The sequence below is a fragment of the Podarcis tiliguerta genome (assembly GCF_965153285.1).
Source record: "Podarcis tiliguerta genome assembly, chromosome: 7".
Taxonomy (NCBI): domain Eukaryota; kingdom Metazoa; phylum Chordata; class Lepidosauria; order Squamata; family Lacertidae; genus Podarcis; species Podarcis tiliguerta.
This window is the reverse complement of record NC_139540.1, coordinates 1,296,095-1,309,265: the sequence shown is the minus strand read 5'-3', so window position 1 is coordinate 1,309,265 and position 13,171 is coordinate 1,296,095. Positions and strand designations below refer to the sequence as shown.

At 48.0% G+C, this 13,171-nt stretch overlaps 1 protein-coding gene across 1 annotated transcript; it reads right to left on the bottom strand.

Annotated features, from left to right (window-relative positions):
* Positions 1–683: 683 nt before the first annotated feature.
* Positions 684–6,664, bottom strand: LOC310681381 (fucolectin-like). The gene is made up of 4 exons (XM_083449104.1): positions 6,452–6,664; positions 3,728–3,819; positions 1,831–2,122; positions 684–945 (listed from the first exon to the last, which is right to left on the bottom strand). Exons 2-4 carry the CDS (start codon positions 3,816–3,818, stop codon positions 786–788), a joined length of 543 nt encoding a protein of 180 aa, XP_083305230.1. The 5' UTR covers position 3,819; positions 6,452–6,664; the 3' UTR covers positions 684–785.
* Positions 6,665–13,171: the final 6,507 nt, after the last annotated feature.

Genomic DNA, 13,171 nt, shown 5'->3' with positions numbered 1-13,171 from the left:
CCTTTAAAGCCCTAAATGGCCTCGGTCCTGTATACCTGAAGGAGCGTCTCCACCCCCATTGTTCTGCCCGGACACTGAGGTCCAGCGCCAAGGACCTTCTGGCAGTTCCCTCATTGAGAGAAGTGAGGTTACAGGGAACCAGACAAAGGGCCTTCTCGGTAGTGGCACCCGCCCTGTGGAACACCCTCCCACCAGATGTGAAGGAAATAAGCAGCTATCCTACTTTAAAAGACATCTGAAGGTAGCCCTTTTTAGGGAAGTTTTTAATATTTAATGCTGTATTGTTTTTAACACTTGATTGGGAGCCGCCCAGAGTGGCTGGGGAAACAGCCAGATGGGCGGGGTATAAATAATAAGTTGTTGTTGTTACAAGTGTTTTGAGCCAATGCTAGGTTATGGAGGGGTCTTTGGGAGGAGTAATTTGTTATAAAATCGATATTCTGTTCTTCCCTCCCAATTGCAGTTCTGCCTGTTTCCCCTCTTGTTTAATCTGCATACTTGGGGGTTGAAGGGATCTATGTAGATATATAATGCCACTTAGACAATCTCTGTAAGGAGGTGCCTGATACATACAAATAAATGATAATGAGTGAGAATGATTGGTGCCGCAATGGCTGCTTTCTGGCACAGGCAAAGCCACAGACTCTCTTGGTTTTCGGGGCTCAAGAAGCAAAAGGGGGAGATGAAGGAAGCCTGCTCAATGGGCATTTATTGGAGATACAAAATCTATGAAATCCCCTCACCCCTAAAACAATCAAAAAACCACCACCCGCAGGTGCTGATCCCTAGCACTGGTCTTCTGCCTTGGTGCCATAGACCTCCACCTCGCACAAGGTCAAGTATTCGGCTCTTCCCGGGATGTGGACGCTCACATAGCGGCCCTTGAGCCAATTGCAGTACAAGGTGCTGACGGAGCCAAGGCTGGTGTCTGTGATGGTCCCACAGCTGGAGAGAGAGAGAGAGAGAGAGAGAGAGAGAGAGAGAGAGAGAGAATCAGCTGTAGGGTGGGTTTAATGTGGAATCTCCATCTAAGCTGTGAAGGAATACATCCCTAAATATATGCTATTCCTCATGATCCCAGTCAAAGGGTGATGCCCAGTCTCCCCCAAAAGCTGGGCTCCCTGGCGTTTATAATGATGATGATGATGATGATTTATTTATTTATTTATACCCCGCCCACCTGGGCAGCTTCCAACAAAATATTAAAAATACAATAAAACATCAGACTTTAAAAACTTCCCTATACAGGTCTGCTTTCAGATGTCTTCTAAAAGTCAGATACAGTGGTACCGCGGGTTACAGACGCTTCAGGTTACAGACTCCGCTAACCCAGAAATATTACCTCGGGTTAAGAACTTTGCTTCAGGATGAGAACAGAAATTGTGCTCTGGCGGTGCGGCAGCAGCAGGAGGCCCTATTAGCTAATGTGGTGCTTCAGGTTAAGAACAGTTTCAGGTTAAGAATGGACCTCGGGAACGAGTTAAGTACTTAACCCGAGGTACCACTGTAGTTGTTTATTTCCTTGACATCTGATGGGAGGGTGTTCCACAGGGCAGGGGCCACCACCGAGAAGGCCCTTCTGCCTTGTTCCCTGTAACCTCACTTCTTGCAGTGAGGGAACTTCCAGAAAAAGGCCTTTGGAGCTGGACCTCAGTGTCCAGGCAGAATGATGGGGGTGGATGCATTCATTCATATCACTCACTACCTTTCACTGTAGTCCAGAATAATTACTACAAAATTACCACCACCCACTTTTTCCATCTTTGGTCACTGTCCCTGTCCCACCCTTGTAAAGGGGGCAGGATGGAGGTTGGGGAAAATGAAACTTACAGGGGGTTGGACTTGCCATGGTCAACCACGGAGTCTCCTACATGGATCTGGGCTCCCAGGAGTCTCTCGCTGCAGCAGCCCTGACGGTTTTTCACTACCACGGCTGAAATGGCATACTGGTCGCCCAGGTCCATGTACCACCAGGGGTCCTGGTCTTGATTAGTGTGGGTGCAGGAGCCTTCGGCGAAGAACCCGTCACAATTCCCATCCACAGCGTTTTTTGCGCCAGTAAAAACCTGATGTGGGTAGATGGAGGACTGGAAGGCTGGGCGGCCTTTGGCCAAGTTGTGAGCTGGAGCATGATGGGAAGGAGATGGAGGGAGAATAAATGGTTAGAGAGTTATACAGCCTCCATGGAAGCTCCCCTCTGGACAAGAACAGGGAGCAGCAGAGACCGGGGGAAGCTTTGCAAAGCCCTTCAGGAGACCCACTTTCAGTGATCATAGAAGCTGCAACAGAAGAGGGAGGAATATCGCCACACTGATATTAAAATAGTCACATTTCCAGATTTCGATTTTTCATGGCCCTCCAACCAAGAGGTGAGGCTCTGCGGTGTTTAAAGGCTTTTAAACTACCTTGGTAGAAAAGTAAGCTGAACAAGCTCAGAGACGGGCCTTCTGCAACCTTGGAATGGCTATCAAAGGAGGCCAATGTTCATGCCTTGTCCCACCTCCCTGCATTTTGGGGGAAGCCCAGTCCTGCAATAAGCTGGTGGTGCTGAGAGCCAGAGGCTGAGTTTGGTCCTTTCTCCTGCAGCCTGACACACCTCACAGGGCTCTTGTGAGGATAAAATGGGGGTTGTCATTGTGCAGTGTAAAGGTAAAGGGACCCCTGACCACTGGGTCCAGTCGTGGCCGACTCTGGGGTTGCGGCGCTCATCTCACTTTATTGGCTGAGGGAGCCGGCGTACAGCTTCTGGGTCATGTGGCCAGCAGGACTAAGCTGCTTCTGGCGAACCAGAGCAGCGCATGGAAACGCCGTTTACCTTCCCGCTGGAGCGGTACCTATTTATCTACTTGCACTTTGTGCTTTTGAACTGCTAGGTTGGCAGGAGCAGGGACCGAGCAACGGGAGCTCACCCCGTCATTGCGGGGATTCGAACCACCAACCTTCTGATCGGCAAGTCGTAGGCTCAGTGGTTTAACCCACAGTGCCACCCGCGTCCCTTGTGCAGTGTAAGGGCAGGAAAAAATTGCAGTGACAACAAAGAGGTTACATCTGAACGTGTTGTTGGAGATTTCAAGAGTGTGTTGATCACCTGCCATCCATGTATACCTCATTCACCCCCATTTCACCTGAAGGAATGAGCTACCAGACTGAAGGTCGCATCGGACAAATGGGAAATCGAAAGATAAACCAGTTCCTCCTCCCTCTCCCCAAGCAGTCTTGAAGGAATATAGTCCTAAGAGGGCCATCTAGGTGCTGAGTATGAAAGCACACTGAACATGCTCAGAGACCGGCCCTCTCCAACCTTGGCATTGATGTCCAAGGGTGGCATTGGTCATGGCCTTCCCAGACCCATTTTTGGGGGTGCCCCGATGAGCAATGGGCTCCTGATGCTGAGCTCTAGAGGCTGCACCATCAGGATGTCTCTTGGAAACAGCAGCCACCTCAGTGCTTCATCCTCTGCCTGTGGGTGGAACAGCTACCCTGATGAATGAGTCCAATGGAGGGGAGATGTTGTCCCCCCCATCACAACTTGTCAGGTCTGAACCCTTTGGATAACTAATTCAGGCTTTGCCATCTTAATATGTGACGTCCTCACTAGGTAAGATGGCTCCCAACTTTCACTGTCACAACAGCAGCTTAGAGGTCACTGGTTTGGGGTGCTTTGGGGTGGTGGAGAAGTATTATTTGCATTTGGGTCTGACCCACAGACCCCTTTGGGAGCTCTTACCAGTGCCTTGCAGCTCAGGCTTGCAGCTCTGGGCGTCCCCACTCCCTGCCAGGAGCGCCAGGGTCAGCATCGAAATCCAGGTGAGGAGCATCCTGGAAGGAGGGGAGGGGAGGCAGCAGTGAGGGAGGGGTCTGTGCTGGAGCCCTGGGGGTCTGCCTCCCCCTGAGCCCCAGGAAAGTAAAAAGTAATAATGGAGAGGGAGGGCTCAGAGCCAGCCAGGAATGCTCAGAGGTGGTCTTTGGGTGGATCATGAGACCTGCTGGCTAGAAACGGGCGAGGAAATGGGAGAGTGTTCCTTGTCAGCATGGAAACAGGGTGAGGGGGAGAGTTTGGAGAGAGTGCTGGATAATTATGAATGATGAAACTTGCTGAAATCTACTCGGAGTCGAGAGTGGATTTCATGCTCTTTATTCAGCTCATAGTGGTGAGGAGGAATGGAAGTTCCCCCAGAATGTCTGCTTTATATACAGTGGTACCTCAGATTACATGCGCTTAAGGTTACAGACTCCGTTAACCCAGAAATATTACCTCAGGTTAAGAACTTTGCTTCAGGATGAGGACAGAAATTGTGCTCCGTTGGCACGGCAGCAGCGGGAGGCCCCATTAGCTAAAGTGGTGCTTCAGGTTAAGAACAGTTTCAGGTTAAGAACAGACCTCCAGAACGAATTAAGTACTTAACCCGAGGTACATTATTTACGCAATGGGCCGCACGTGATTGGCTAATTCCGGGATTCTCCTATAGGCCAATCAGGTTGTGGATTCACTTCCACCTGGAGCTGGATTGGGTGGCTCCTGTGGACCAATCAGACTGCTGCATTCTGGACCCTATTCAGCTCAGCACATAACACATGCATTAACAGGGAGGTTTGTGTACCTGCTAAAGAAGATGCAGTGTTCAAAAGTCAGCCTGCAAGAGCCCACAAGAGGAAGTTTGGGGAAGTCAGTTAAGTGTGATTAAATCTGTGGTGAGGTGACAATGGAAATAGGGAACCTGGAAACTGGGGCAAACTGCTGAAAGGGTGGGGCAGGAGACAGAGGAGTTGGTGAGCCTGTGGTGCTGATAAAGCCACTTCCGCCCTGCAGAGGAGGTGGGGTTGCGGGCTTCATGCCCCCACCACGCGCGATTGGGGGAATCCCCGGCCGCATCACCCCCAGGCCAGCTAATCGGCTGGCTCTGGGGGCTTGGCCTGCCCTATTTAACCAGGCACGGCTGGGGGTCTCCCTCTTTTCCCGCATACCACCTGTTCCTGTTTCCCACCCTCCTGCCCTTTAAGGTTTTCCTTCCTTGACCTTGCTATAGACCTCGGTTGGTCGCCATTGAGGGGCCTGGTAGGAATTTTTCCACTTGGCAAATTGGCACCAGCCCCTTGGTTTTTGCCTACCTCGTAGCAAATCTTCACAACTTTCTGGGTATTGGCGGTTAGGCATTGGTATTGCTCTGTAGATGGAAGAGGGGAGGAAACGCCATTGCCTGCCCCACATACTGAAGGGTAGTCCGGTAAAGGATTCCGGGGGGGGGGGGTGGCCCTGTCCGAAGCCTAGGGAGGTGAGGGCCCAAGGCACGCCCCCTAGCGGTGACCCCAGGGGAGTTCCTAGTTGATGTGCATCAGCAGGACTCCCCCTACTGGTGGTTAACCCTTCCTGGACTTCAAGCGGACAGGCTGAAGTGGGATATAGTCAGTTAGGACCAATGCCTAAGCCAATACCGCTCATCACCTGTAACCAATAAAGTTGTGGCCTTATTTAGCCCATTAACCTTCATAATTGTGTCATGTGTCTTTATTTCCACTGGGGGGAGGCGGCGGGAACTTGCCACACAACCACTTTTGCTGAGGAGATAAGACGGGGGAACACGGAACCAGTGAAACTGCGGGCATACAGGTAAATGTATGAAAGATCTGGATTTTGTGTGCTTGGGGGTCTCTTGCCTGAACCATGAGGTTTGGCAGGGCACCATTCGTGACCAATAGCAAACACTGCCTGTTTTGCTACCGCTGCCTGCCTTCCTGACCACAAGGCAATGAACACTTGGGACTGCTGTCCTTTGACAAGAAGGACAAGCTGCAAAGATGCTCAAAGATGCAGGAGGCAGCTCCTCTGGCAACGGGCCTCACTGGGGGTCCCTAACAGACTTTTTAAGATGCCTCCCAAAAATATAGGGTGGTAACCAACTATGTTTATCTCAGCGTGGAACAATTGAATACACCTGTCTTGGTCATTCTGACTTCTGTGGTATGATAGATAATTATAAGAGAATATAATATTGATGAAAATTAGAAAAAGAAAACAAAAAGAAAATAGTGCGCTAGATAGACTAAGTGGTAGGTGCATGATGGGGTGGCTGGAAGCCGTTAGAAACTCAAGAACAACGTATTGTGATGCAAAATAACAAATATTGACATTTTCTTTTCTTTCTTCTGGATAAGCCTTTTGTTTGTTATTCCTTTTTAATTTCAAAAAGCATTAAAAAAGATTCTTGGTCATTCTCATTTATTTCAATGTGTCTATTCAGAGTAATGCTACCCATAATTTTCTGGAATTTTAGAACAAAGTCTTGAAAGTACTGTAAAGATGCTCCAAGCTCTGGACTTTCTTTGGAAAATGGGGAATATTCTGGTGTTCAGGTATCACACCCAATGAGGCACCTCCCTTCCAGTTTTATTTATTTCATAAAATTTAAACCACTCAATTGTAGAAAACCTCAAATCAGTTCACAAAACTTACCCTGCTTCTCTGTGTTGTGTCAGCAACCAGAAGCTTCTTCCCCCAAAAAGTTTCCTCTCTGCTTTCAAATGAGTCCTGGAGCTCTTGGGCAGTCCTGGTTTTATGCTCTTCAACTCCCCCAATCAGGAAGATGTTGAAACCAGAATTGCACGCCCTCCTTCTAATTGGGCTTGTGTTTGTTTCTGACTCTCTCCTTTGATTAAGGGTCTTGATCCACAACTGCCAGCACACACAACAGGTGCAAGGAAGGAGCTTGCATTTATGGGGAAGTTAAAAAGTTGAGCTGCCTCATTTGCATCTGAACATAACCTCCGGTGAGAGATCTTTTGCTGGAGTCCGTATGGGCATCTGTAATGAATACATGTTTACCCTTCACATTATGCCCCATTGCACACACCAGGAAATGAAGAAAGCTTGGTTTGTCAATGAAATGACAGAGTATTTGCATGCTGTTTCAGACAGCCTGGGGACAGATATGCAAGCAGGAGGGGGGAAAGCCTGCAGAGCTCAGTTGGTTAGAGTCTGGTGCTGATAACACCAAGGCTGCAGGTTTGATCCCTGTATGGGATCCTGCATTGCTGGGGGTTGGGCTAGATGGCCCTCAGGGTCCCTTCGAATATGATTCTGTAAAATCATACAGCACAAACAAATCTGGTATCTAAAAAGTAAAGGAGTGCTTTGATATCTGGTTTAAGAAGGTATCGTTGCTGTTGTTTAGTCATTTAGTCGTGTCCGCCTCTTTGTGACCCCATGGACCAGAGCATGCCAGGCACTCCTGTCTTCCACTGCCTCTCGCAGTTTGGTCAAACTCACGCTGGTCGCTTCGAGAACACTGTCCCACCATCTCGTCCTCTGCTGTCCCCTTCTCCTTCTGCCCTCCATCTTTCCCAACATCAGGGTCTTTTCCAGGGAGTCTTCTCTTCTCCTGAGGTGGCCAAAGTCTTGGAGCCTCAGCTTCATGATCTGTCCTTCCAGTGAGCACTCAGGGCTGATTTCCTTAAGAATGGATAGGTTTGATCTTCTTGCAGTCCATGGGACTCTCAAGAGTCTTCATGGATCCCTGCCTTGCCGTGGCAAAGGGGCTTGAATAACTCAGAGAAGCTATGAGCTCTGCCATGCAGGGCCACCCAAGATGAACAGGTCATAGTGAAGAGTTTTGACCAAACATGATCCACCTGGAGCAGGAACTGGCAAGCCACTCCAGTACCCTGCCAAGAAAACTCCATGGACAAAGACAACAAGAAGGTATTATTCATTGCAAAATCTGAAAAACTTGCACATTCTTTGCTAGTTTTATTATTATTATTCATTTCACTTCTATACCACTTTAAGAAAAATCTCACAGCGGTTTACAGCAGCTTACAGCATCAATAAAACAATCCAGAATCAAACATTTCTGAAGAAAGCCTACAGGCATACAGTCAAAGCAACATCATTCACAGGAAACAAAAATATTATCTGAAAGATTTCGAAATAAAACATTACAAAGGAGGTCAGTTACAGAATGCATATTTAACACAAACAAACAAAATCTTAAACATTAAAAAAAATTGCTAAGTGAAGTCAAATATAAAATGCACATTTAAATCAGCGCAATTAACAAGAGAATAAAATATCATCATAAGCATGGTACGGCTGTTTGGCAGGCACAAAAAGATGGGACACAAGAACCCAATAGTTTGGGTTTGTTGTCAGGCATAGCGATGTCCCTCTGGTCTCCTCTTTTGTAGGGCTGGTGAGTGTGGGCCCCGCCCCCTAGGCCAGGTAGAAAGGGCCTTGCAGAGAGTGGCTTCCACGCCCCACAGCCGGGTGATGTTCCCAAGAGCAAAGCCAATGTCTGTTCATTTTATAATAAAGTATTATTCTCCTTTGTTACCAACAAAGGCCCATCTAGTTCAAGCTATGGTTTTCCCAGTAGTGATATATGGAAGTGAGAGCTGGACCATAAAGAAGGCTGATCACCAAAGAATGGATGCTTTTGAATTCTGGTGCTGGAGGAGACTCTTGAGAGTCCCATGGACTGCAAGAAGATCCAACCTCTCCATTCTGAAAGAAATCAGCCCTGAGTGCTCACTGGAAGGACAGATCCTGAAGCTGAGGCTCCAAGACTTTGGCCACCTCATGAGAAGAGAAGACTCCCTGGAAAAGACCCTGATGTTGGGAAAGATGGAGGACGCAAGTAGAAGGGGACGACAGAGGACGAGATGGTGGGACAGTGTTCTGGAAGCTACCAGCATGAGTTTGACCAAAGTGCGGGAGGCAGTGGAAGACAGGAGGGCCTGGCGTGCTCTGGTCCATGGGGTCATGAAGAGTCGGACACGACTAAACGACTCAACAACAACATTATTCTCCTATGATCTTGTTTCTTATTTCATACAGCTGCAGAATTTATTCAAAGGCAGCGACCCAGTTCATACTGCAACAATTCTTCTTAAGATGTGTTTTGAAAATGCTCAGCACCTCCAGCTTGGGCTTGGAAGGTCCCCTTTGCCTGGAGCTCTGGAAAACCTGCTATCAGTCAAGAGAATAGTATGCTAGATGGAGCAATGATCTGTCTCATGTTCTTATGAGTACATTCAGGGAAGGATGAAGTCCAGAAAACAATTAATTAATGGGTCTAGATGGGGGTGGGAGCAGGATACACTTAATTAAAACAATCATCATCATCCCAAGGGGAATATTTTTGCGATATCTGCAACATTTCCTCAAGCATTTCATGTCGCTATTTGTCTACTGTGGGGCTTTGCCGACACACCTGACAGATGGTTCCGGTGAAATGGCCTCAGGTTCAAGCTTTCAGGGTGGTGATTCCAACACAAAAGCACATCCACCCTCTTTCCACAAGGCCCCAGCAGACTATTTGCTTTGGAGCTTATGGGCATGGTTGGTACCGGGCCAAAACAAATACCCTTTTCTGTGTTTCTTTGCATGATAAATTTCTTATTTTCAAATCATTTGGCACATGGCAGTGGATTCTCTTTTTATTTCCACCTGTGGCATGCAGTTGCAGATAGGCTGGAGTACCCACAACCCATAACCAGAGTTGTGGGTTGTGTAACTGGACCCATGGGTGTTGGGAACAAGAAAGAAACTGAGTACAGAAAGGAGAAAACTTATGTCCTCAATCTTGGTCTCAGCATCTTTCTGACCAGCTTAGGTTTTTCTGAGCCAGGCAAGAGCTGCCTATCACGAGGGAGCTAAAACCAGCAGGGCTGGTCTAGAGGAGATCCAGGGCTTCTCTAAGTGCTCACAGACCGACTGTGTGATGATCTGTTCTAGGACCTTTCCTGGTATCAAGGTCAAGGTCACCAATCGGTAGTTACCTGGGTCTTCCTTTTCTCCCTTTCTGAAGATGAGGACAACCTTTGCCTGCCTCCAGTTTGCAGGGATCTCACCTCTTCTCCAAGAATTCTCAAAGATAATAGGCAAAGGCTCTGAAATTACATCTGCAAGCTCCTTTAATACCCTTGGATGCAGCTCATCAGGCCCTGGAGATCTGAATTCATTTAAATTCCACCTTCTCTCTATCACCCAATAGCATTTCTCCGTGTTTCATATTCAGAGGACCTACTACTTGCTTGTTCTTCTTCTTGCTTCAAACATAACCAAAGAACCTTTTTAAATATTATTTTTAACCTCTCTTGCAAGCATAGGAGCCAACTCCTAGGGGCCAAGATCCCTCCAGGCCCTCAATAAATTATTTGAGGGGGCCAGCCCTCACCCCAGTTGATGGAAATTGCCGTTCAAATGGTGTGCGTGTATCATGTTATGTGATTGATTACCTGGAGTGTAATATTTTATTCAAGTCGGAACCCCGGTTTGCAAATCTGAGCTCATTCTGAGCTTTAGCCAGCCTGACCTTCACCCTGCAACTGTTGGTGACTTGTGTATACTCCACTATTGCGATTTCTCATTTCTTCTGTTTCTTATACATCTTAATTCTCAGGTCATCTGTAAGCTCTTCATGCAGCCAAACTGGTTTCTTTTGATGCCTCCCATTCCTTTCTTGTTGGAAATGTCTGCATTGTGCCTTCAATATTTCTCTTTGAAGAAGCTCCCACCCATCTTGGACTTCTGGATTCCTGACCATGGGATCTCACCCAGTGGTTCCTGGAGCCTTCTTTAAGTCCAGAGTTCATGTCTGACTACACTCAGCTGTCTCTTGTATAATGAAAACCAAGAGGACACGATCACTTCCTCTCAAGGTTTCATCGATCCTTCTTCAAGTTACAAGAAAGGATTCCAGCTAAACACCAGGAAGAACTTTCTGACAGTAACAGCTGTTCATCAGTGGAACAGACTCCCTCATGATGTGATGGGCTGTCCTTCCTTAGAGGTTTCTAAGAGAGACGGTTATCTGTCATGTATGATCTACCTGAGAATCTTGCATTGCAGGGGGTTGGACTAGATGGCCGCCCAGTGTGGCTGGGGGCCCCCGGTCAGATGGGTGGAGTATAAATAATAAATTATTATTATTATTGTTATTATTATTATTATTATTATTATTATGACTCTTAGGGTCCCTTCCAACTCTACAGTTCTATGATTCTGTGAGAAGGAAGCATCTATGGCAGGCATCCCCAAACTCGGTCCTCCAGCTGTTTTGGGACTACAATTCCCATCATCCCTGACCACTGCCTCTGTTAGCTAGGGATGATGGGAGTTGTAGTCCCAAAACAGCTGGAGGGCCGAGTTTCGGGGTGCCTGCTCTATGGTCTCCAGGGACAGACAGGTAAGTTGGGTGCCCTATCTTTATCGCCTCCTAAGTATTTGCCTTGGGCGCTGTGGGACGCGGGTGGCGCTGTGGGTAAAACCTCAGTGCCTAGGACTTGCCGATCGTATGGTCGGCGGTTCGAATCCCCGCGGCGGGGTGAGCTCCCGTCTTCAGTCCCAGCTCCTGCCAACCTAGCAGTTCGAAAGCACCCCTAAGTGCAAGTAGATAAATAGGTACCGCTTTACAGCGGGAAGGTAAACAGCGTTTCCATGTGCTGTGCTGGTGCTGGCTTGCCAGAGCAGCTTCGTCACGCTGGCCACGTGACCCGGAAGTGTCTGCGGACAGCGCTGGCTCTTGGCCTCTTAAGTGAGATGAGCGCACAACCCTAGAGTCAGACACGACTGGCCCGTACAGGCAGGGGTACCTTTACCTTTACCTTTACATGGACATAACTTCTGCCTGTAGACACAAGGATCCTCAAGGCAAGACTGGCCTACCCAGATTGGTTGTTGTGTTCAGAAGAGAGAGAAATGCCCTCTGTCTCACTTCTGACCTGATTTCAGGTAAGGGAGGCAAAGACATTTCCATGAGTTTGTGGAGACCATTCCAGCACAGAAGTACCTCCCTTCTCTCCACAAGGCTGAAAGCAAAGTGTTCATTCTGGAGCTTGGTGTGAGAGATTGGGACCTGCTAGAGTCAATACTCATGTTATCATCCACGTGTCCCCTTTATGAAATAAATGCAGTGAGGACATATTATTATATTCAAAGCAGATCACCTGCTGAAAAGGAGGTGAGTCTTTCACCTCTAGGCAGAGAGCCAGAAACCACCTAAGGCCACTCTGAAGAAAGATGTAAGCACCTGGTTTTGACAGTCAAAATCCCAGTGTCAACGTCTCTCTGATTGGTTGGGTTATTCAGAGCCAGACGAGAGCTGAAAGGGGATAAAACCAGATGGGGCAGGACTTCGCTGGAAGCAGGGAGGTCTCCGTGTCAGTTTCACTAAGAGGTTGGGTAGTTCTGCTGATTCCAAGGTGAGTTGATGTGATGCCTGAAGCCTGGATCATGCCCCCCCCACACACCCTGAATGGGCATATTGAAAACTGCATTTAACCAAAACAAGATTTTTTGAGGAACTGTTTAGGGGTTCCCAGCATTCTGGAGGATGACTGTTCTCCTGGCCAACCTTGATGGATCTGAATGCCTCTTCAGCACACCTGGCTGTCTCCAAAGCCCTCTGAGGCTGCTATGGGGGAGCCAGACCACCCCACCCCATGGCTCCAGTACGAGCTTCCCCTCAAGAACCCCTCCATCCAACCACCTAACGCCATGTGGGCATTTGCAATGCATGAAGGCCTCAAAAGGGGCTCACGACTTGGTCCCAACCTGGCTAGCAGTTTGCAGCTCTGAGCTTGGATTTTATAGAACGCTTAGTTCCCTGGAGAAAAGTGTTTCATGCTTCTAGGACCCACTTCTTCATGGTGTTTTGAATTTAAGACATCTTTGATGTAAAAACCCACCCACTCCATTTGTTTTCCTGACCACCACAACAGCAGCACAAAGTTGTTCTTGAGGGTTGTCTTACAGACTACCTTGGCACTTCCTAAATAATGGCCCATCTTCCTGACGGGTTGTAAACTTCCACTGAGCTTCATGGTAACAGCTTTAGGAAATGTCAAATTAAAAACAAAACATTAATTATATCTAATTTCTGGTGTTAACCCCTCCCCTCCCAGCACTATCATCAGGAATCGCTTCAAGGAGTTCTGGCCCTGGACACTGAGGAACCCTGAGAACTGAGGGAATATCTGTATCTGCTTCCTCTTAGAGCAGAAGTCACCAGCATCTCTAGTTGTGTGACTAGTTCCCTTTGTGATAGATTCTTAGCAAACGGGACTTGCCGTTCCCACACATGGTCAGTCTCCTCTCTGGTCCTGTTCTCTAGCACGGGCAAAACCGTGCACCCTCTTTGAGGGCCTGCTGAACAAATTGGAGAGACAAAAGAAG